This window comes from Pygocentrus nattereri, chromosome 10 (assembly GCF_015220715.1).
Source record: "Pygocentrus nattereri isolate fPygNat1 chromosome 10, fPygNat1.pri, whole genome shotgun sequence".
NCBI classification, from domain to species: domain Eukaryota; kingdom Metazoa; phylum Chordata; class Actinopteri; order Characiformes; family Serrasalmidae; genus Pygocentrus; species Pygocentrus nattereri.
Window position 1 is genome coordinate 31590834 of NC_051220.1, and position 25941 is coordinate 31616774.

General features: G+C 39.0%; 1 protein-coding gene across 4 annotated transcripts in view; it reads left to right on the forward strand.

The window, feature by feature from the left end:
- The window catches only part of cdin1 (CDAN1 interacting nuclease 1), a 69796-nt gene that overhangs the window by 24010 nt on the left and 19845 nt on the right, over positions 1 to 25941 (forward strand). For 2 of the 4 annotated variants that reach the window (XM_017690906.1, XM_037541723.1), the window contains exons 6-11: positions 265 to 337; positions 6929 to 7008; positions 8049 to 8098; positions 12386 to 12453; positions 13744 to 13809; positions 14076 to 14181. In XM_017690906.1, coding sequence (XP_017546395.1) covers positions 265 to 337; positions 6929 to 7008; positions 8049 to 8098; positions 12386 to 12453; positions 13744 to 13809; positions 14076 to 14181 — 443 coding nt within the window. Of the gene's footprint in view, positions 1 to 264; positions 338 to 6928; positions 7009 to 8048; positions 8099 to 12385; positions 12454 to 13743; positions 13810 to 14075; positions 14182 to 14407; positions 14446 to 24321; positions 24668 to 25941 lie in introns of those variants that run through there. The other 2 variants (XM_037541724.1, XM_037541725.1) reach the window with 2 other exon arrangements.

Below are 25941 nucleotides of genomic sequence, written 5' to 3' on the forward strand. Positions count from 1 at the left end.
TTGTCATTACCTCACTTTGACCGAAAATAATCTGAAAGCCAGACTTGAAACTTTTGATACAGAATGTATTTCAGTTGTAAATACAACTTACTGTATAGCTTGCTATTTAAGTAAAAATGTGAATAAAGTTATATTTGAATAGAACAACAAAACAAAAGTGACTCAGTTTTTAGGGTCTGATTCATGAAATGTTTCTTTGAGAACTGGATAATCTTAAAATGTTACTATGGCACTCTCTGGATCCTATGTTGTCTTGTTCCTCAGGTGGATCTGTCTCCATCTCTCATGGCTCGTCTGCTGGTGGAGCGCTTCCTTGAGGAGCAGCAAGGTTCAGTGTGTGAGTAGAGCCGCTTATTTTGCACCCCCACGCTCCTAATGAGCCACACATAGGGCCTGCCAGTAGAACCTGCGGCACATGACTGACAATTAAGTGCTCTGCAGACCACCCACCACTTAACTGCTGTTTAGATCAATGCTTCTTCATTTCATCAGTGTTATTTATAACCCCTATTTTTCCTCTTCTACCTTTCTGTCCTTTCCTCTGTAGAAAATCGAATCTTATTCAGATACCATTAATATTGTGTGTTTTTAAAAAGGTTGACTTTTTTTTTAGTTTATAAGAACTGCCATAGATAAGTTGCTTAAATGGTTTTGACACCTGAAATTCAGGTGAAATTTCATTACAATGGGCTAAATGGCGATTTTATTAAACATGGGCTAAATGCCACTGATGTATAAATTTAAAGGCACCTTAAAAAAAAAAAAAAAAAAAAAAAAAAAAAAAAATATATATATATATATATATATATATATATATATATATATATATATATATATTGACAATTCTGTGTAATTTAAATGTATAATGTATTAAAGACACATGTAAGTACAATTTATATATATATATTATTTTGTATGTAGGATTTGAGAGAATAGGTACAGGTGTGTTTGTGTCTTGCCTCTTGCACTCATTGCCTCTCTGTTCTTGGTTTTCAAGGATTTTCCTTTTTTATTTGCACCTTGATGTCAGTAAGGTTTGACATCCTATTTCTTCCTTTGAGCATTCATTTGAATGCATTTCTAGTGATTTCCTATAGTATTCTCTCTCTCTCGTTCTTTTTATTTCTTTGTCTCTCTCACTCTCTATCACTCTCTCTTGCCCCCCCTTCCATCTTTCAGATACTGTACATGAACACACTCACATCCATACACCCTGACTCCATATCATTCTAGCAGGCACATCTCTGCACAAAACCAGCAGTGGGTGCTTTATGAGAGAATCACATGATGTCAAAACTGTGTGCCTTCGATTTAATCAAGAAAGAGATTAAAGTGGATGTGTGTTATTTTCAACTCGGCCACAGCACAGCCATTTATCAAAGTCAGGGCTGTGATTGCTTTGGACCTGCCATTATCCACTGCTTGTCAAAATAGTAGTCCTGGTACTGTATAGAACAGGGCAGTGTTCCAGAGGCTTTTTTCCCCAGGAAAGTATTCAAAGCGTACATCCTCAGATGGTCCATAGACCTCCCCAAGATAGCTCAAAGTATACTGTACAGTTGTTCTGATCAGTCAAAAATTCATGAATTTAGGTTTAACTTGGGTTGTTCTTAGTTTAATTAACATTTGTCTTTACTATATTGCTTTATTGCACTTTAAGCTATTTTTACTAATAGGAATAGGATTTACACAGCTCATTTTAATTTGCCATTTTACATCTGTACATCAGGTGTTGTTCATATAGGCAGAGCCCTGCTGCAGCATTCTGGTAATCTGGTCAGGGTGACTTCTATTTTGACATCAATGGCCTGCCCTTCTCTTTTCCACTGCTGACCTGACTGCCCTTTGGCAATGAAATTCAGTGCACATGGGCTCCACGGTCAAATCTTTGAATCTCCCTGTGTGTATATTAGAGTTTTGTAATGTGTTTCCATTATGAAGCAATGCAAGGATAATTGTCTTTGGTGGCAATTAGCTAACAGGTTTGTTCAGTGCTATTGGCAGACACATCAATCATTCCCTACCCCCACTTGCACAGATCTGCTCTGTGTTTGCGTGTGTATATGTGTGTGTTTGTGTGTTTCTAGTGAACTGCATGAATCGATAGATTTCTGTATAAGGGACCTTGTCTCCAATTCACTGAGCGACTTGTTGTTACCCAGTACCATCATTTTTATTCCCTTTCTTTGCCCTTTTGCATTTAAGAGACATAGAAATTGCACCTTCGGGACTGTGGAATATATACACAATCACTTGGTTAGAATCAATAAAGAGTTTTAAATTGTTTCTCATCTCTTCCTGACTCTGTTTGTCGTGTGTGTGTGTGCGCGTGTGTGCATGTGAGATTTCCCCAGACCACTAAAGCAGCATATAAACAGGCAGGGCCCAAGATAGGTTGACTGTGCATGTAAATAAATCAATACTTCATGTATTGAATATAATATCAACATCCATAATGCTTCCCTTCTGCCAAGAGTGCCAAGGGCAAGGGAGGGACTGCTGTAGGAAAACTTTTTTAGGAAAGTTTTTTTTTTACTGTAGGCTGTTTTTTTTTTTTTTTTGGGGGGGGGGGGGGGGGGGTGAAATATTGCTTTACCTGTGTGTGTGTGTGTGTGTGTGTTTGTGTGTCTGTTGCTGTTTTTAGCCGACAAATGCATATCCCATTAACAGTATGGAGTTAAATCCATGATAAATCTAAATCTTTCAGCTTCATTTTAAAACTAATCAAAAGAATCTTTACAATAATGAAAAGTCATTTAAAATGTACAATTTGGCAGTTAGCATTTGAGACCCCAATAGAAAGTACTTTATATATATATGACTTTGTATGTATTTATCCTATCACTGTCTCAGTTAATGACTTGGATTTAAATTGATCATTATCTTTCTAAATGTCTCAGGTCTGGTTATTGAATTGCTTTTACATTAGTTTTTTGACTTTGGAACTGCAGTTTGAACTAATTTGGTAGAATGGTCCAGTCTTAAAGGCACAGTAACAAACAGCCTGCTTAGAAAATGGTCATAAAAAAATTAATTATGACTTTGTTTTTGGTACATAAGCTTACACAAACATCACATTAACCGTGGTTAAAAAATAAATAAATAAAATGAAATCCAAGGAAAAAAGGATATGGATAGAGCCTTTCAGTACTCTTTCCATCATTTGAAGCTAATAATGTGTGTTTGCAATTTTACCTTGTTAACATATGAGCCTCTCGAGCTTATCACTGCTTATTTGTTTAGTGAAGCCCGTTCTTGGAATATATCTGAAAATCTACCTGCTAACTCAGCTTCTCTCTCAATCTCTCTCTACTCTGTCTCAGACTCCCTCCACCTCCCTCTCTGGGTACCTCCCTGACATGATTTGAAGTGGTGTTAGATTTAGATACACTTTTTTTGAGGAGGCAATTTTGTGAGCTGTTTGACCTTTTCCATTTTCCCAAGGCCTAACATGAGATTAGATCCCTACTCCAGCCTTTCTAACAATGTGATTGGACTTGTTTAAGATTTATTGTCATATTGTGTTTAGTCACCTAAGCTTTATAGCACAGCACTGGTTGGGTGGGGAGTGGCGGGTCAGTGTATGTAAGTGGGCTTTGGTGCTGTGTTCCTATATAAAAAATAGAAAATTTGTTTCCAATATATCTCATTATGCAGCAATAGAGAGCGTCACCATATTGACTCTAATTGTAGGTAGAGCGTGAGATGCAGATCGTTTTAGGTTTTGAATAATGAGATCCACAGCCTCTTCATTAGCAGCAGGAGCAGAGCGGAACAGAAAGTCATACGCGTGGTGAGACGACTGGGAGGTGGAGGGGTTTGGGTGAGGTAAGCAGGTGCGTGGCACTCGGCTTGACAAGTATACTAATTACTGGAGTAGAGCGGAGGAGCTGGAGTCAGGCTCGGTGCAGGGAGAAGCTCTGACCCAGGCCCAACCTGCTTTCCGCTATCAGCCACAATCAGGCACAGGCAGATCAGTTCTGCCCCACTAACCCTGCTGGGACCTGGCTCCTCCAGTACTGCTCGTACTCCTCTCCAACCTGCACCTATAACCACCACTGCACCAAAGGTGGAGGAAGGAAAGCCCCCCCCACACCCTCCACCACCACCAGAGAGCGAGAGGGAGGATGGATTTAAAAGAAGTAAATTGGAAAATCAAATGAGGGCTTTAGGCAGCCAGCGAGATTTGCAGAGCTGTCCGCCAGGGTCTGAGAGGCTCATCCATCATGTCCCACAAGTAGTCAATTCCTCTAGTATCTGTAAATGTTTTCAGATATTAGCCAATTTATATGCTCCAAGATTCATCATGGAAAATCAGCTTTAGCGGTGCGCGTTATCAGGACCCGTCTCTCCTTTGCACCATGAAGTTTGATGTACGAGCGCTTCCGCAGCTCAATGGGTTGTGCGCTGGAGCCATGGGGGGTGCTGTTAAGAAAAAAAAAGTGGGTTATTTTAATTAATAAACAAACTTGCATAGGAGCTCATCAGTGTCAGGGGCAATAACGATCGTCATCCATTATTGTTTATTATGGTCCTCCCTCAACAAATGTTGCCCTCTAATGAGGTTTCTTTCAATTTTTTGACTTAGATAATGACTTTTTCATCCTAGTGGAGAAGGAGAGAAGATATAAATGATAGGACTAAGGGGAGAGAAATCATGCAAGGTTAGGCTCATTTCTCCTTCCCCATTCATCATTTCATCAGAGCCTGATAAAGGTGCTGTTGTTTTTCTTTTTCTTTTTTGTTTTTTTGTTTTTTTTGTGAGTTTTTTTTTTGTAAACACCAGTTCTGTGTTCATGTACAAGTCCCAGAGGAGGTGAAGCTTTTCTCTTTAGTATTCTCCTCCTCTGCGTGCTTCCCCAGATAAGGATACCTCAGTCAGAATTTATGCCGACATGGGACAATTACAATAAATTTGGTGTGTATTTACAGTGCTCTGTTGTGTGTTGTTAAGTCACGCTGCAGGGCTTTGTGAGTGTGTGCATGCGTGGCTCGGGCGGGGGTTTTGCGGTGTGTGTGTGCGCAAGGCGGAGGCGTCTTTAATAAATGTATGCTGATGTTCGAGGCTGCAGTGATGCGAGGATGTTAGGCTCTGTTGTTATTTACTAGGCTGTTTGGGCGCGGCGGCGGATCCTGGGCTGCAAATGGCATTACTGCTAGTGATGAATGAGCATTAGGGTAAACTCATTTTAAAAGCAGCCTGATTTATTAGTGCTCTGGCCTTCCGTTTTCATCAGGTCAGTGCATGGCTGAAACCTTACAATGTCAGCTCCAAGGTCATCCTGTTTATGATTATTTTTAACCCCGTACTTCACAAAATGGAGGGAGAAAAAAGATCCTTTTCGCAAATTGTCCTGCAAAAAGAAAAGAAAATATAAGCCAAAATGAAGGGAGAACATCAGGCAAATGAAAAGCAGGAATGTAATCTGCGTAAACAATGTAGCGTGTGGTGTGAGAGGCACCAAAATTTGATGGTGGTCAACCTCCAATTATGAGTGCTAGTAAGACAAGAGCTTTAATGACCGCTGTTTGCCTTCAGGGAGGTTTATTACACAGTACTGTTTTGCAGGAGCAGCGTCAAATCTATAAAACTACCATTAGGAGGAAAAAAATCAATCAAAATGCCATTAAAGTGGAATAAGTTGCCAATATTGCTGATGTGGTTGTGGGTCCTTTGATTTTCTTTCAGATTATTAGGCACAGTCGAGTAGTGACTTTGTTAAGGGAAACGAGTGTTGTTGGGGAGTAATATGTCTCCTGGCTTCATAAAGTTTGCTGCCTCATATTTCCCACTTTATTGATTATCCATTATCATTTGTCATGAGGTGTCCTAACTCAAGGGGAAAATATAACCCTCTTTCTTCAGTGTCGAGCAGCACGGGAGCCCTGTATAGATCTGCGTGTGAAGGTACCAATCTCAGAGAAAAATGAGTGGAGAAATAAGGTGTTGCCTGTGCCTGGCAGGCCTGGGCTCGGTTGTAGAGAGGTAGAGGAGTGCTGACTGTGCTTTGTTCTGTCTTTCCCCGCACCTCTTTCCTTGCCTCTTTTAGCAGCAGCACGAATAGTGTTAAGATCACAGCCTTATATTTGTTATTCCACCACCAGGAATGAGACAAAAGGAGCAACACCTCAGAGAGAGAGCTGGAAGAAGGAGGAGGAGGGGAGTGAGACCAGATAGTTTATAGATAATAGTGTAAAGATGTGCATAGGATGGAGATCATAGAGAAGGTTGCCAGAGCTTAAAGCGGCTCTTTGGTTCTTAGAAATCTTTTGTTTTAATCATCCTATATTTCTGTAGCTGCTTCACCAAATCTCGGCTTGCTCTCTCCAATTGGCTTAACATGCCCTTTCACGACTCTCATATTGCAGATAGAAACATTCCTTGAATTGTCACCACAGCTGTGCGTCTGTCATGACCATATGTATATATCATTAGAATGGCATGCCTCCACCATTTCGTCACACGGTGATACAATCCATTTAATCGGAATCTGTTTGAAAAATGATTTAGGGAATTTTGCTGTTGCGGTAATAGGAAATCAATCTAGTGGCTTGTGGCCCTGATTTATAATGTTAGTGCTGCATGAATGGGGTGAGAGATGCAAAATATTCATCCTTCAGAACGTAGATAGACTGCATGGTGTGCTAGCTCTGCAGAGTGAAGCATTTATCTACGCAAAATCTCAATAGGCTCTGAGCTTCCACTAAATTGAGTAGCATGAAAGTAGTGCACATATCGGAGTAAGTGGTGTAAAATATGGCATTTGCATCTGTATCTTCACTAAAAGCAGTATATCACTGCCGCTACCTAGTCAATTACACAAATCAGATTGTCTGGGTTACAAGAATGTTGTTACATGCTAGTGATAATGTTTAAAATTCTAATTGTGTGTGCATTTTTTTCCCTTTTCTTCCTCTCTGTCTTCAGCCTCTAAGCAAGTCTTGAACAGTATGTTACGGGAGCCATCTTTAATTCCAGACATGCAGTTAGCCAAACATGTCGAACAGGTATGATCACTGTCAGCCATTGTGATTTGTGATGCAAATGAATCATATAGTAATGGACGGAGATTACAAATGAAAGAAGAAAAAAAAAAAAAAAAAAAAAAAAAAATATATATATATATATATATATATATATATATATATATATATATATATGTGTGTGTGTGTGTGTGTGTGTGTGTGTGTGTGTGTATATGTATATATTCCTAATGAATCAGCAAGTTATCTTTTGTCCCTGTTTGTCCCTTTATTTGAATTTGGTTAAAGAAACAGCATTTTAAAGAAAATGAGTATATTGTCATGGTCCAAACAAAACCTTGTGTACCTATTTCTGTATTTATTAAAAAAAACAAAACAAACATAATTTGAAAAAATAAACTGCTGGAATTTACATTTTGTCAGAATGTCATAATGGAAAGATAAATGGAAATTATTAAAAATTCTTTAGAGTAGAATCTTTTTACATTAATTTACTTTGCAAGATATAGTTTTTGCTTCTCCTGTAAAATTATTTTGCAGTCAACTAAGTAGCTAACTTACTTTAGTCAAGATCTAGATTAACTGGTTAATGATTAAAAAATATGCAAGACAATGTTATGGCCAAAAAAAATCTAGCCGAAATGTACTCATCTCAAATAAGAAAAGCAGGCTACATGACTGATTGATTAAATTGATCGATTGATTAGATTGAATTTTGTAGTTTCTAGTTTCCTGTTTTCTAGTTTCATTTTAGTATCTAATGCTTAATAAGTACCTAATAATTAATATTTAGTTGGGACGCTACTCCAAAAATGTCCATAGAAACATAACATAACGATTTCATTTGTAAATGGTATGAATAGAGTATGCAGATCCAGCAGGGTGGGTGGCCCTGTATCTAGCTGATGTAAATAATCCAACATCTCATATTTGCTAATAGCGTCATGTCTACAGCTGCATTGGTGCGTGGCCTCTAGTATTTCCTCTTTTTCTCCTATCAGTTTAACGGGTGCACCACTCCCCCCCCTCCCAAATGCTGTAATATTTCTTCTCCCTCTTTTCAGTGCACAATAAATGACTGCTGTTATGGGCCGCTGGTAGACTGCATCAAACAGTATCCTTTCCCATAAAATTTTAAGCCTCAAATTGACGAGGAGCTATTCAGTGGGATGAGATGTGTCGAGCATCACCTGACATAAAAGTTCTGCTTGAGTAGGGGTAGTGTGCGTATGTGTGTCTGTATGTGATTGTATATATGTTTATGTGTGTGTGTGTGTATATATATATATATGTGTGTGTGTGTGTGTGTGTGTGTGTGTGAGAGAGAGAGAGAGAAGCATATAGACAGACGAGCAGCTTTATCTCTATATGCACTCTGCATCAGGGCCAGGGTTTTATACCACACTGTGTACTCTTTCACAGGCTGTTCATATACATTGTTTCCTTTGGCGGTATGTAATACACACTGTTCTAAGGACAGGCCTCTCTTGACAGAGGGTGCTAACAGTAAAGAGGAGGTGAATTATAAACCGTGCAACAGTAATTGCACAATTTTTCAACTTACCAAAGATGTAGTTGATCAGCTAAAACACATTTGGTGTCTGAATTTTGCCTTGTTTAGTGCTGGAGCTATAAGGTTAATGTCCCTAAGAAACACGAAGTCAATAGATACGCAAATCTTTTCCACAAGTACCTCTCCAGAACTTCTCACAGCATGCTCAAACCGCATTTAGTTCTGTGGCAATACCATGCAGACTTGTCAGTGTGGTTTAGGACACAGTGTGACTAACTGTCAGCTATAGAAATGAACAAAACTTCACCATATATCTAAGGGAAGTGGGCTTTGATTGCATGTATGTCATGCAGGCATATGGACACAAGGTTGCATTCTCAATTTATGTTGTCAGTTCGAAATCTCAGGTTTAGCAGTTATTTATAAACAGAGACAACAATGTGCCAGCAAGACATTCAAGCATGCAAATAACAGTCTGATTTTGGTAAATCACCCATTCAACGTTCAGCTACACAGTGACATTTTGTTCATTTGTGAAGTTCACAGTAAGTCATGCTTGACCATGTTGGTGTAATAAAATTATCTTTCAAAGTTAGGGCTGCATAGTATTGCTATAAAATGCAGTGTTTGATAAAGCTGATGCATATCATGATGATGATATGAGAAGTGATAAATTACTATTAACATAGTGTCTGAGGCTGGATGTAACACAAATGCAGACTTTTTTTGGGATGTATAAACAAAACTCTTAAGTATGTCTTAACAAATCTTAAGTAACCTCTCTTTAAGCCCCTCTTCAAACAAATATCAAAATACAAAATTACAAAAGCACTATTTACTATTCTCTAAAATAAAAAAATGAAATACTAAGAACTATTTTTATCAGCACTGCAAGCACATTTTTTTTACACTGAAGGGCTGAAAAACAGCATTAACTCACAGCTTTTTACAAAGGCTCCAAAACCAGATAAACAAATAAATACAATATATATACTACTATTATTATTATTATTATTATTATTATTATTATTATTATTATTATTTTATTATTATTATTTTATATAGGCACACAAGAACCAATACAAATTCTTGTTTCATTTTGTGTGTAATTATTAAATATTGTGGTGTCTGGGTTGTATTTAGTTTGAAAATAATGTTCTTGCTTTTGGTTCAGTGTAGTTAAGCACTGTGTTCTGAGTTGGTCCGTGCAGCAATACATGCAACATATGAGCTATTGCTTCTAACTTTACATTTACGAGGTGGACCAAGATGGTAGGAGTGACTAATAGAGTGGACAAAGTGTTTAAAAACTCCCAACTAGACTGCTGTGTCTGATCCACTCGTACCAGCACAACACACATAAATACATCACCACCACACCAGTGTCACTGCAGTGCTGAGAATGATCCACCACCCAAATAATACCTACTCTGTGGTGGTCCTGAGCATTGAAGAACAGAGTGAAAGAGGGGTAACAAAGTATGTAGAGAAACAGATGGACTGCAGCAAATATGGAACTGCAAAATGCTCCTGTGTCATAAGCAGATCTAATAAAATGGCATTTGTAGACACAACATAGGCATTCGTAATAAAGTGCTCAGTGAGTGTGCATTGCTTTGTGTTAGTTTTGTGATAAAATGTTAGTTTTACCTAAAATGTATTTATGCATTTATTTATTTATTTTACTTTTACATTTATGGCAGAGAGGCATAATGGAAAGCAAAATGATACCCAAAGAAAAGCTTTTTTTCCCTAGATTTACTGCTATTTACCATTTAGAAATGTGTAGGTTCACTGCTTTTATACAGTAAATTAAATTACTGTTTTATTATTTACCTTTTAGACATTGTGACCTAGCTCATATCAACACTTTTGTGAAGAAATTACAGTCTGTAAATTACCACATTTTGCATTAAAACAATCTGAATGCCTTTGATTACATCCCAGTAATGGAAACGAAACGACTTGGATATCCACAGACTTTGTGTTTTGTTAGCAAAGTTAGCTTCATAGCTCCACCGCTAAACTAGTGAAACTAAATTTGGACACCCAACTTGTTGTTGGTCTAGATCTGGGGATTAGGGGAAAATTGTGTAAATTTTACTTTTAGCCAGTTTTTTTAAGATTATGCTCTTTTGCATAGTCATTCAAGCATGAGATATATAAGTATATGTCATAGACAAATATTCATCATACACAACATAGGCATATGCAGTGATTTCTTTCAGCTGTGAGGATTTTGAACACATTATGTTTATTTTCTTACATTTTCATATTTGAGTCAGAAGCCTGAAAATCAGTTTAGACTCTCTCCTTGGTGAGAAACAAGCCTTATTCTTTTCCACCTGTGTGTTTATGGGTGATTTATCAGCACCTTGGAGAGATCTTGGCATGTCACCATGATTGTCAAATGTACCTTTCTCTATTCTTTATCCTTCGGCTGTGATTCTTATCCTCTTTCAGGCTTCTTCTTTGTCTCTGACTACAGCACTCTCATTCTATTTTACTCTGACTCATAGTTCTGGCCCCAGTCTCTTATCGGAGCACTGATGCAGTCCCAGCGATCAGAGAGCAGGAGATGGGCAGTTATGGGCTGTCAGAATCGGGTCATCACATGCACACGCTGCACCCTTGAGACTTGTGTGTGTTTGTATGTGTGCGTGAAACAGAAAGGAGTGGTCAGTCTGCAGGCTGTTTAGGGACGTACAGCTGGGGACCACACTAGGCTCTTCTGTTCCTGGCCAGTCAACCCTTTCCCGCCCTGCCCTCCATCTTCATCCTGCCTCTTTACCTCTTTTCACACTTCTCCCTCCAGCATTGCTCCTCATTCTCCTGCATTCCCTCTGAGGGTTCATCATGCCAGCCCACTCGGTCTTCTTCTGGCGCTGCACCGTGACATCAGTGGACTTGCTTCAGTGCCTGCACCCGGCCACCATTATAATGACCTAACTAGTCACTCTTTTCTGACTGTCTATATAGAAAAGGAATGTTTATGAAAAGAGTTTATTTAGCAGGAGTTAAGCATCTCAGTAGCCTAATTCTAAGTATTCTGAAAACTATAATGAGTAGAATTTTGTTGCTTCAGTAATGGTAACTGTTTAATAAAAAAAGATGTTCTTAAAATAGAATTCAGTGTAATGAGAGTGTATTATTTTAAAGTGAAAAGAAATTAATTTTTGACTATTTCATGTGGTCTATTTGCCACTAAATCTTTGTGCAAATTTCATAAAGGCAGATTTAGTTTTTAATCACACAAAAAAGGACAAAACTAGAGTTATGAGATTTTTATACAAACATTTGGTCTGTTTCTCTTAAGTTTGAGATTATGCAGTATAGACTAGAGCTGTAATGTTCGTTTGCCTCAAGGCATACCTTTTAATCCTGCATTACATTTTTTTATCATCTTCAACTGTAATTTAGAGTGATTGTGATGTTCATTTCAAGTATCATTTAGCTGTTGAAAAAGCCCCCCCCCCCCCCCCCCCCCCCCCCCAAAAAAAAAAAAAAAAAAAAAAAAAATCATATACAATCATGTTGACTGTCAAGTTTATTGCAGCTGCCACTCCCAGGCATGCATATTATAATAAATCACACAAACAATCGTACACTCTTCTGGTGTTGCCGCAGCAACACTGCTTAGCAGTCTGAGCGTTTCCATAGCAACCTACATGCAGGTAAAATGTCCCCGTTTCTGAATCGGGCAACTCAGATTTGGGAATATGAATTGCCATTGTGTTCTCTTGTTGTTTTTTTCTAAAATTCTAAAAATTTGTTAGTCTGTTTTATCAGAACAAATAATTCTTTCCTGAATACATCATCATACGCAGACTTCATTTTTTCAAAAAGAAAAAAGTTACTCCTTCCATCTCCTTAACTCCAAACCAACAGTGCTATAGGCCAAGAGCATGAGGAAATTCTACGAGAGAAACTCAGAGAGAGGAACTTGTCTTTTTTAGGTAAGCTGCAAGTCCTTTTCAGTATCATTTCACATAAAAATATACTGTCCGTTTATTACTGTGTCATTTTTTAAACATCATTTTGTTAATGAATGTTGTTCCTGTTGACATGAAATCATACAGTCTATACATGTAACTGTCAGATTCAACTTGTATCTACCCTAAGTAGCTGCTAGCATTTTTAAAATGATTTATAACACAAAATGTTATCCCCAACTTAAGCGTCATGAGGTTTAAGGTCAAGGTGGTGAGTGGCCAGGTGTGAAATTCCCCTTTTCTTTCCTGTCTCACTACCCAAGAGAAGAGAAAGAGGGGACTTATAGAATCAGTCTTTCTGTCATTAAGAAGATATCATTTATTTGGGCCCCTAGTGCTGACCTTACTGGGGCGACTGGGAGGACTGTTCTAAAACTGTCAAAGTTTGGGCGCTGGGGCCACAGAGGCAGCCTCACCTAGCTGATAAATGGATTGGAAATAAGCTCCCCAACAGGAGGGACGGCCCATTAATTTTAATCAAAGGTGATGTAAAAAGGCGATCGGCGCCGCATGACAATGTCAACAGCCCGGTAGGTGTTAAGAGAGAGACCACACAGCCTGGACCCTCTCACCGCCAGAGACCTTCGCCTCTCTTCCCCCTAACCCCATTAGTCGAGCTTGGCTGAAGACAGAGAGGCCAGCCCCTGGAATTGAATGACCTGGTCAGCCTGAGATTTAATGGAGAAATCAGGTGTTCCACGGATAATGGTCGAACCGCGCCAGGAGTCAAGGACAATGGCTGAGGCACACGCACACAGGGGTCATGCTTTCAGCTGCTATAATGCCAGCCCTATCCTTTCTGTTCTTTATGAAGCACACCAGTCACACACACCCCACAACCAACCTACCTCGATGGATTTTTGTGCAGTGGTTGCAAATAGTTGGCAGATGGAATGGCTTTGCTTTTTTACTGTGTAGAAGAGGCTTGTGCTTCTGTGGCATATGTGGCTTTACTTGATGTGCTTTGTGGAAAATCAAGATGTAAGTGAGGTAGTGCAGTAAGCATTGGGCTATTTTTTTTCTTTGTTCATTCCTTTGTTTTCAAATGCTTTTTTACTCTAATGCTTTTTCATTTCAGCTTTGTATGATGTTTTAGGTCAGTGATTTGGAAGCAAATAGCGCACCTCATGCTGTTTTATTTTTAGATCCCTACTCAAGTACAGTAAAGGTCATTTTTGTCACCTAAGAACCTATGACTTCTGTGGAATTTGTTTATTACAGTTTAAATAATTGCCTTACAATGTGTCCCCTCAGATGAGAATCATCTACGGGCCAAGGGTTATGACAAGACCCCTGACATTATTCTAGAAGTCCCAATTGGTGAGTTTCTGTAAAATCAAGAAAAACTCTCATGCTGAATTTTATTAAAAGACATACCATTAAAGCAGTTTTGTCTGAAAATACTGCATCGCCTCAGAAGAGGTTTTCCTTGTGATAAAGTTTACTTCAGTCAAACACCTGTCAGATAGATTTATACATTCACTGTTCCTCAGTGTGGGTACTGAGTTTCCATTCACAAGGCCATGTCAGAATGTGTATAGCATAACCACTTTCCTCACATTTGAAACTTCTCTGCAAATTCACAGCTGTTGAAGGCCACATTGTTCACTGGATTGAAAGCAAGGCTTCATTTGGAGATGAGCAGAGCCATCGCACATACCTGAACGATCAGTTCTGGAGCTACTGGAACAGGTAAGAAGCCCCACATCTGTTCGAGCTATTTATTTTTTCATACATGCGTACATGCATATTAAGGACAATGAAGTAGCAGCAAAAAACCCCCCAAAAAAGAATATCAATATGAAGAAGGGCAACTTAAAATAGAAAAAAAAGTGGTTGGATTCATGCTTCAACTGTAATTGTGCATATGAGATTGGTTCTTTTTTTTTGTATCATTATCACCACCATCATTATCTAGCACTGCCTAAACCCTCTTGGGCATGGAATTCACCAGAGCTGCGCCGGTTGCTACTGGAATCCGTTTCCACTCCTCCATGATGACATCTCCGAGCTGGTGGGTGTTAGACACCTTGCGCTCCATCATCGTCCACTTGAGGATGCCCCACAGGTACTCAAGTGGGTTTACGTATGAAGATATACTTGGTCAGTCCATCACCTTTACCTTCAGCACGCCAGCTGTCATCTTGGAGGTGTGTTTGGGGTCATTATTGTGTTGGAAAACTGCCATGCGTCACAGTTTCCAAAGTAAGGGGATTATGCTCTGCTTCAGAATGTCACAGTACATGTTTGAATTCATGTTTCCCACAAGGAACCATAACTCTCCAGTGCCGGCAGCACTCATGTAGCCCTAAACCATGATGCTACCACCACCATACTTGACTGTAGGCAAGAGACCGTTGTCTTGGTACTCCTCACCAGGACACCACCACACATGCTGGACACCATTTGAGCCAAACTAATTTATCTTGATCTCGTCAGACCATAGGACATGGTTACAGTAATCCATTTTTTTTGGACTGCTTGTCTTCAGCAAACAGTTTGTGGGCTTTCTTGTGCGTCACCTTCAGAAGATGCTCCCTTCTGGGACAACGGCCATGCAGACCGAGCACTGACAGGCTGACCTCCCTCTTCTTCAACCTCTGCAGCAGAGGTTGGCCGAGCCTGACGAGGCCTGCTCCTAGTGGAACCTGTCCTGGAAATATGTATAACCTTGACCACCATGCTAAAGCTCAGTTTCAGGGTGTTGACAATCTTCTTATAGCCTAGGCCATCTTTGTGGCGAGCAGCAATTCTACTTCTCACATCCTCAGAGAGTTCTTTGCCATGAGGTGCCATGTTGAATATCCAGTGGCCAGTATGAGTGAATTGTACACACAACACCAAATTTAACAGCCCTGCTCCCCATTCACACCTGGAATCTTGTAACTCTAACGTGACACCAGGGAGCGACAACGGCAAAATTGGGCACAATTTGGACATGTTCACTGTGAGGTGTACTCGCTTGTGTTGCCAGCTTTTTAGACATTAATGGCTGTCTGTTGAGTTAATCTATATTGTTATACAAGCTGTAAATTGACCACTTTAATGACTAAGTTTCATTTCTATAGTGTTGCCCCATCTGAAGTGTGTGTGTGTGTGTGTGTATGTGTATGGTAACTTTACAGGAAAAGGAAAAAGTGTAATGTGAGTCATTTTGGGCCAGTTCTTTTGGTCTACAATGTAAAGGACAACAGGCCTTTTCAAATTATGTGAAAAACAAAACAAAAAAAACAAAAATGGAAATACAAGGTTTTCTTCCGACAGCATATACATTCTTATACACACACACACACTCACATATATATCGCTGTTGTCAGAAGAAAACCTTGCCTCTCCAAAATGATAACTTTACAGAAGAAGGGAAAAACCTACTTTGCTTTTAATGTCAACTTTTTTCCAAGTTATTTTGGGCTGTTTATTTTGGCCGGTCCTTCATGAAATGCCATTTCCCAACACAATTGCCCAGCACAAGTCAGTGCATTATGATACTGATACCAATTTCTAATTGCCATTAGGCTCTATATCACAATATTGGTGAGTCCTAAGCTCTCTTATTTCTTAGGACTTTTCGATTTCTGGCCTGTCAGGTGGAGTGGGTACAGGCCGTCATCTATTGGTTTGGAAGGATAAGAACTGATTAGGCCCATTCGTCTCTGTAGTGGCGGACAGAAAAGGCCTGTGGCTCTTTCACTGAAGGCTGCATGCAGGGCCAACCCTCTACAGCATGAAATGAGATCTTCCCCCCACTCCCTCATTTAGCTGTCTCTCTCTGTATTTCCTTTTGCATCTGTATATGTGTGTGTGGGTGTGTGTGTGTGTGTGTGTGTGTGTGGGTGTGAATGGTAGACCAAAGATGAAGCTTCAATGTGTCCTCTGAGATGATCTTGTTTTAAAAAAATAAAAGAGAGAAAGAAATGAACTACAGCAGGCCTTCTAAGCAAGTCGTACGATTGAGGTCATGTAAACAGCTGTTTTTGGTTTCTAGAAAAGCCTTTCTTTCCAAATGATTCATCGTTGCTGTGTCGTATTCTGCATACAACAATGAAGAAATGTGTACAGCATGAAATGATTTTCACCCCACACAAACACACAATACAGGGAAAAATACTATGTTGAGAAAGGAAGTGGAAACCAGCTGTATACCACCCATAGTTTCATAAGCATGCTTTACTGTAGTCTTTTTGCTTCCATATTAGTCTTATTTAATATACTACTAGCTTTTTACATCGCTATATCTTCAGATGAGACTCTATGAGGTCTAATTTGAAGGGCTTTGTTAGCTGGCTACCTTGGAGACTTCACCTTGCTGGTGAACAGATGGACATTGTATGTATGTGGGTGTGGAGCTGTGGCCGTGCCGGGGGAAGTGCTCAAACGTGGCCCTGTGTGCAGAGCTGAAAGGTCACCCCCACTAGTCATGCTGAGGCTGACGGCCGGCTGACACACTGTGACATGCTGGTGCAGAGCCGCAAGCTCCTGACCCCGAACACTGTCCAGAGACAGCCACTCTCACTGCGTCTGCTGGGTCAGCCAGCCACGCAAACAAAATATTACCTGTATGCTTTGGTTTTTGTTATTTTTATTGCTATTCTTAAGGCTTATCTTAGTTTTGGGAATAAAATTTAAAAATTCACCTGTTCAAGTTAAGTTTAAAAATTCAGATGTTGGATTTTGGTCATGGAAAGCACAGTGACCTAACAAGCAGTTTGGTCAGGAAAGGGCAACCCTCATGTCCACCTAATGATGTCTCCTGAATGTTTTTCCATGACTGGGTCATCACCTTTTGAGCAGGAAATTAGTGAAGTGATTGTCATCATCATGATGAGCAGTATATTGCACTGTATTGCAATACCCTTAGACTTTATGTTGCTGTCCTTTGTGGAATGGTTCAGCAAAACATTGTTTTTTCACTTGCAGAACTAGTAATCGATTTACCAAGACATGTTTGGAGTCCATATTTTGCTTTAATCTAACTCTGTTACTATGCAGTTTACACTGCTAGCAAATACAAATCTTTTCCATAAATGCATCCTCAGAACGTCTCTTAAAATGCTTAAACGCATCCGGGTCTTCATTAAAGTTGCCTAGCCTTGTCAAGGTGGTTTAGTGTACAGTATGACTTACTGTGAACTGTAAAAGTGTCAAACTTGTAACAATAGAAGAACCCTTTTGGGTGCTATGTAGAGCCCTTTTCCAAAAAGTTCTATATAGAACCATCTATAGCACATTCATGCACATTTTTCACCAGTACAAAGGACGATTTTGTGCTGCAGAAAACCTGTTAATCATGCAAAGGATTCTTTGAGTGTTTATTTTGAGTTTCTTTACAAAAGCACCCTTGAACCACATTTTTTAAGATTGCAGAACCCTTTTTTGGTGCTATATAGGACCTTTTCAAAAAGGTGGTATATAGAACCATCTATAGCACATTCTCCATTAATCTAAAGAACCTTTCACAACATTAAGAACACTTTGATTATGCAAAGTGTTTTTTGAGTGTTAATGATTCTATGTATAACCATTTTCTTTACTAAAGAACCCTTGAAGAACCATCTTTAAGTGTGTATGTATTTGTGAACTTAAAATGTTTAGGACCCTACAAATGAATAACATTGTTACTTTGGCAATTACAACATAAAGAACTCTACAGTAAGCGTTTTGCAGCATTATGGTTCAATTTCCAAAATTTCTCATGGTGGTGTCCTGAATTCCCCAAAGTAAGTAGGTTCTTTCTGTTAGACTTGCAATTTCTGAATCCTCCATGCATTTTCTGTGGTATTGGAAGTCATGATTGGTTAGGCCGTGCAAGTACCTCAGCTTTTCTGGAAACCAGTCTTGAGTTTTGTCTGTATGCATATTTAGATTGTTGATTAGTCTGCTCTCTCCTTCTTCACCTATTAGATTCAGTTCTCCTTTGCTGTTCCACTCATGTTTCCCCTGTACAATTTGCAGAGAAGCATCCCTTGTAATGTCCTACATCTGTATTTCACTGTTGTTATGGTTCCTGGGTTATGTTCCTGGGATCATAATTGTAACCCTTTTTTCTTTCAACGTAAAGAGCTAAATTATTGCCATTGGGTTCTATTTTTGTTTCATTGGAGTACATTGTTTCAAAATATTTTTCAATTGTCTTCTTTTTTGCACATTTTTTAGCAAAATTTTTGATGCATTTATTAGTTGGAGTTTCATTGATTTATTTTTATTTTTAACCTTTTTATATGCAGATTTCATATCCTATCTTATTATATGTAACTGTAAAAAAATACATACACACACACACACACACACACATATATATATATATATATATATATATATATATATATATATATATATATATATATATATATATATATATATATATAATTTGTGTGTGTGTATTTTGTACATCTTTTTATATATATATATATATATATATATATATATATATATATATACTGGAAGTATATTACATAACACCAAAAAGTGTCTGAAGACACGTTTCCCCTCATTGTAGTGTGTCATTCTTTGTCCTAAACCGCATCAAGAAGTCGATTCAACCTTAATGAAGACTGGATGTGGTTTGAGCAGGTTGGGAGGTTTTTGGGGCCAGATTTACTTACATTTGGGTGAGTATTGCTCTAGCACTAAACTACCAAAGCAAATGTGGACAATATCCAACTTCTAAGAAGAGTCATTCTGAATAGGCATCGCCATTGAATTGACATTTTTTGCCAGAGCATCTTGATGTCTTTAGCAGATGCTGTGTCTCCGTGAAGATGATTCCTGAAAAAGTGCAATGAGTCGAACAGAATTGCCAAGCGATGCCAAGGTCATAATCAACTGTGTGTTTTATTTTCTCATTTTTGTGGGGTTTTATTTGGAAATTGCATGCGCTGGATTGCAAGCTGTGCTGAAAAGCCGTGGGATCAGAAGTGTGATAGTCTCAGCTTTGAACAATTCAGCTTTTAGCAAGCCTTATTAAAGACCTTAAAAAGTTGTTGACCGGAAAATATTGGCCCATGATTGAGAACATTCCTAGACTATGAGGGATGTAGCATTTAATGAGACAACACTTGAATGAAAACTGCCCTAGTCAATCAAAATTGACATGATATAGGACTAAAAATATATCCTTTTTTCCCCATTATCCTCTATGATGAGAGACACAGGCCTTGCAGGCCTCTGAATAGTCATATGATTTATCAGTCCTCCTCACTATATCTGATACAGTTGTTGGTAATGATAGTTGTGTTCTAATACAGGTGATAAAGAATTGCAGATTCTACTATAAAGATGTAATGTACATGACAACGAAGGACCTTCACATTGGCATTCAGCAGCGGCTTTTGGCTCGTGCGTGGAGAGGCCTGACAGTGCCGATGCCGTCATGTTTGTGGGCTGCCTCATCCGATAAACTCTGCCATGTCAAAAAAATGTCAGTTCCTTCAAAGCCCACCTTTTGGAACTCCCTTGTAATTTTTAATTGACATTTACATCTGACATTTTGAATGCGCTCTCCCATTGTTAAGCCTACTTCATGGGCTGAGCAGTAGGAGCTGCCCCCAGCCCCCCAGCACATGCCGACAGAACAGCTACCTTCACCACACTGCCCAACTGAACTGATGTCAGCACTGAGAAGAGTGATCAGGTGACATCACTGCTTTCTGTTCCAATTCACTGTATGGTTTTATTTCAAGGCCTGGGACCTTTGTAGACAGGCATTAGTTCATTCTTTCTGTTGGGATAAAAACATTGCAGTGAACCACCGAAATGCATGTTGAGTTTCCTTTCGAATGACCTTCCAAACATGGCAATCACTTTTTTTTTTTTAATTACCACAGCACTCCAGACTGACAGTTCTGGTGATTAGCTTATTTTTTTTTTACCCTGTTTCCATTTAAACTAATGCCAGTACTTGTAACCATTGTTAATTTTTCCTTATTTACCCTTAAGCTGTGGGGAAAAAAGAAGAAGAAAGGAATGGTGTTGTATTGACACAACTAATTTTCTCTCCGAAGCCCTCATCAACAATATTCATCATCCAAACAATAGCCTTGCCAAAACACTAACCTCATAATACACTCTCCTCAGTGGAGTGAGGGGTAATGACGCTTTGCCTATGAAGGCTGCAGAGGAGAAAAAAATAAAAAGAGGAGCTAAGGAAGAAAGGCGATGGAGAAAAAAAAAAGTGTGTTCAGGCCCACTGGCTGGATGTGATGGCAAAGAAGCCATTGGTCTCATCTTACCATCAATCTTATCTGCAGCCTTCCTCGTGCCAGGGAGCCGTGTGACGGATGTGCTGATAATTGAGTTATCCATCTCCCACAACTATCAGAGTTGCATAAAAATTATTCACCTGATGGTGAATATTAAGTACATAATAAGCCTCATGTGTGTTTTAGGAGAAGTGGGTATAGTTAAACATGGCATGTAATGAAATATGGCTCCAGGGTAACCTGCTCCCTCATCGTGATTGGAGGGCATGGCTAAGCTGCGGTTGGCAGAGAGTATCCAGTAAATAAAAACCCACGCATAGGAATAGGAAATATGTAATTTCTTTCTAGCATACCTCGCACTTTGAATTAGACCCATTGAGCCTTCTTTTGAAAGCTTTGACGTTTGTCCGCAATGCATGGTTTGCAGGGAAGTTCTCGTCTCTTGCTGGGTTACTTCAGTTTGTCAAACATGGGCTTCAATAGCACAGTGTGCAAGGCATTAGTCCACTGCATGTTAGCGCTTGTTCTCCCTACTTCTCCCACTAAAAGCTAAAGCACATCTGTGCGGCTACATGCAGCTGGCTGAATTTTTGAAAGCTAAAGCTAGGATGCACCAGGTCTTACCCCCGTTTGTGTACAGGATGAATCATCTCTGTTTCATGTTGGTGAGGTAATACTAACCTCATGTTTGTGACACCATCATTTACACACAGAGAAACACTTTGGATTTAGATCAGCAGAACACCCCCCCCCGTCATCCAATATATGTGATTTTCGTCATTCAAATAAAATTATCAAATAAATTTCTTTTTTTTTTGATGATTGCTTTTTCTCCTCTGTTAGAGGTGAAGAGGGCTTTGCTGCAAATGAGCTGGGCTGGCAGCCTGCCCTAGCCTAAAGTTAATCAGCTGTGCGATCCGTATGCTGCAGATGTGTCAGAGTTGAAAATGTTAGCGTTCCTAATGGAGGCTTGAAAAGGTTAGATCTGATAAAAAGCTGTCAGTGTTTGACAAAAATGATTTATGGCAGTATAATAGGACAATATGGCTCATTTCACCCTCATATGAAATGGGGTTAAGACTTTTGGATTTGTCATATACATCATGCAGCTTGACCACTTTGGAAGTAGTTGATGTGATGGTGTGTCGTTTGCGTCGTTCTGTTGTCTTTGTAGCATTTGTGGCTGATGTCTTGAAGAAACATTTTACAGTATGTTAGAGACCAGCCTACCTTTTTCATTTCCATTCAAAAGGGCCATTAAGTACAAGTTATTCATATTTCAGCAGATATTTCTGAAAAAGATTATATAAAGGCGGGGGGGGGGTCAAAACTGGAGATCAAAAATTAGTTACAGGACATAAAGAAAATCAAGCTCGACTCTTGCTTTACAGATCTGAAAAAAAAATCCACAGGTGTTTTCTTTCCATCCTTTCATTGTGGGAAAACAATGCTCCGGGTCTCAAAGGATGTTAGCTGCCAATAAGCCCTCACTGAGAAAAGAAATAGACAAAAACGAAAATTTGCAAATCAAACAAAGAAACTACTGGTATTTTCAGAACGATGGACTGACCACCCCAGAGCCCAGACTTCAATATAATTGAATATGTTTGGGACTACTTGTATTATGATAACAGAAAACACAAACAACTTTTAAAACTTTCTTGGAATGCAAGTCTCTTGGGAAAATAAATGCTGAAAAATTAATGACTTGTACTTAATGATCATTTTGCCTGGGGAAAAAATGGTCTCTGGCTTTTGCACAGTACTGTACATTGTCATCTTATGAATATTAAGGAGTACACTCAAGCAGTTGGACAGACAGTTACATAATGAATTGAGGTTGGAAAAGGCTAATTCAGGATAACAAATAGCAAAAGACTAGCTTTTTAATTGTATTTTGTGCAAATTGTAAATTTGAAAATATTTATTCACTGATTTGCATACATAAAGAGGATATTTATGCCCCTTTTTGTTGGCTTACCTCCAATCTGACAGTTACTAGCCACCTTAAAATTTTCCAATTAATTTTCTTGTCTTAGATTTTGCAGGAGTCATAGATTTTGCAGGAGAAATTGGATAATAATTTTGTAACAGTCTTATGCTGGTCTATCAGATAGCCCTGACATGGAATTAACTTTTGATATAAGAAATTGGACAGTGTGCTCATGTATAATGGATATGTCCATCATACTCTCACCCATCTTCTGCATGTAAGGCCAGGAATTTCTAATTAATAAATACGTATTCAGAGAGAGAGAGAGAACACTGCTGTATATAAATAAATCACTGCTGTCTGAACAAAACCTTGTGTCTCCAAAATGATAACAGAAGAAAAAAAACTGATTTTTCTTTAGTGTGCCCTTTACCTTGTATGGACTAAACAAACCATAGGGACTTGGAGTCTAGTTCCACTGATAGGTAGGTACATAGGTACTTACATACATACCTACGTGTTAATTTATTTTAATATAGAAAATAAAGAAAACGTAATTTGACTAGGGTGTTAAAATGTTGGATACATCTGTATGTACATTGTATAGTTTTGCCTGAATGTATGTTTTGAGGGTTTAGGTGTACTGGGCCACAGAAGGCCATCAGCAGGAGCATGCAGATAGAGCGTGTCACCTGAGAGAGAGGCTGGCAGCCCCACAGCTCTGTCTCCACTGATCCCAATGAGGCTGGACATCACTGGGCTAACCCTGAGGACAGTCCCTCTGCCACAGTCATCTGTGACACACATACAAGCACACTAAGCCCTGTCTGCTTGTGTAATGCCTTAAACCATTTTACAATACATGAACTTTATTATTTGAATATCATGGTTGTATGGTTAAGCTGCAATGTATGTTTGATTTTTTTATTTTTTTTTTGGGGGGGGGGTCTGTGTCTTTCCAAAAACCCAGTTTCAGGGCTTAATCTTTCTTCTGGAAACGTTCTCATCCACATCCCATGACGTTTTCATCTTGTGTTCCATTCTGTACCGGCTAGTTCTTTATACCCAATATTTCAAACCATTTTTTTCCTGAGTTCTCATAGATGCAGGCTGTGCACCACAGAGTGCTCTTGTGACAGTTTAATCGTTAAGAGCTCTAGAGAAATAAAGTTGACATGAGATGACTTCAAGAAATCCTCTTGGAATTTGCGACCCTCAGCACATGACATTTACCACTGCGATACACCCAAGTGTAACGCAAGATGTATGACAGACAACCCAGAATACTAATGGCAAATGACAAGGTGGTTTCATGCTTTAAGGATTTCAATGCATATTTAGGCGCATTGTTTAACGCGCTCTGCATGTAATCCAGGGGTTTCAGCCTCCCATCTGGCCGTAGGATTTAGCCCCCACTAAGCCTCCATTTCACTTATTTATTCTGAGGGGTTTGTGCCGGCGCATTATACAAATTTGTCATTTAAACTTAAGGTTAAGAGCAGCTTTGATGCACAGGATGTGCAGTAGAAATGAGCAATGGGACGCAAAGAGGCACCCGGCTGCAATTTCTGAAGCTTTAGTCTGACAGTTCATGTTGTAAAGAAAGACTAAAGTAATTGAGAGCGAGAGCATGCCTTTTCAAGGAATTCCTGTTTTGTAACGGAACTTTTGAGTAAACTTTTTTTTTTCTTTCCTCTGCAGATTTAGAGATTTATGTCGTCAGAGCTGAAGATGCATGTGCAGGATTTTAAGCCCCCACTTCCCCTCCTTTCTCCCCCTCTTCCCCTCCTTTATTGACCTTCCGGGTTTCATTCCAGGCAGAAGTCAGCAACATTTGTCATCCTGGTGGAGATCATGTCTGGGGGCACTGAGAGCAGTGTGACTTTATTAAAATGGCTCTTTGTAAAACCTAATCTAACAGGAGAATTTTGATGTCTGAAATGGTTTTGAGCACACAAGTGTCTCTAACCCCAGAGATATTTTGAACTCTGGGATGGTGAACACAAGAGAGGTCGTGAATTCTTGTTTTTCTGGCACAAAGGTAGCCTTGTGACAAATAGAACTGGCGCATGGAACAAGCTGTGTACTGTAATTCACACATTCATTGTAGCTGACTGACATGTCAGCTCACATCAAAACACATGGAAATTAGTGTTTCTAAGGTGTGATTCTTTGAGTGCTTAAGTTTGCAGAGGTTATGTACAGTATAGCATGAGGGTCTTCATTGTTTGATGCTTAAGTAAAAAAATCAATAAATAAAAGAAAGAAAATGTTTTAAATATTAAAAAAAAACAGCATCTTTTTAAATCCTGAGCATGTATATGAAACTTCAAACAAGCTAGCAACAGTACTAGAGATGTTCTCTCACATCTTAGTATAGATCCTGTTGTTTACCAGAAATCAACATATCTGCATAGCAGAGCTGAAAAAGTCAGTGTTGACATAACTGCTGAGAATAAGAGCAATCATACGATTTGTTTGCATGACCCTTAGATGCCCCAAACTGTTCAAAGCACATATGAGATACTGCCTATTTCTGTCGTAGCTCATATCTAATTTCATGAAACATCTATCCTTCTATATTATTGCTTCATTTAGTTTCATAGTTTTTAATAACTCTACCATCCTCAAGTGCTCTTCATAAAAAAAAAAAAAGCACAAAACCAACACAGTCACTCAGTGATCCTTTTTAGAAGAAAATGAAATTTGATTTCAAGAGATACACGTGACTGCGTTCAGTTCCAAGCAGTTCATCTTATGTGTCCTGTCTGAGCCAAAGTCAAGTGTAAGACGTCTGAGTGCTGGTGGAAGGGGCTGACCTCGTGCTGGGCTTGCGTGAAGATCGTGCTATTGTACAATGAGGGCTAAGGAGAGTGCTGGAGCATGAGGCTACGGGCCTGGATGAAGGACACCACTCTTAAAGTGGCCATTTAAATGAAAAAAAAAAATTTCCTTAGTAAACCAGCAGGCCCCTGGCATATTAGTCCAAGAGTCTTCTTTTTTTATTGGTGTTAAATGGACAGAAAAGGAGTATATATTTTAGAGTCAAAGGTTTCATCATATTGCAAGCTTATGATTGCTTGTGTACTATGTGTAGCCTTTATAGGCTCACAGCCGTTTTAATACATTGATATTTATCATGGAGATGCATGATTCTTTTCATTCTCTGAATCTGCAGAGCATAAAATGCTTGCTCTTGTAGAGTTTAGCTATATCCAAATGATGACTATTAGGTTTAAAAGCAATAATATATACTACAGTTCATAAATTAATCATAAAGAATTACTGTTTTTATTTTAAAAAAAAATTTTTATTGGAGAT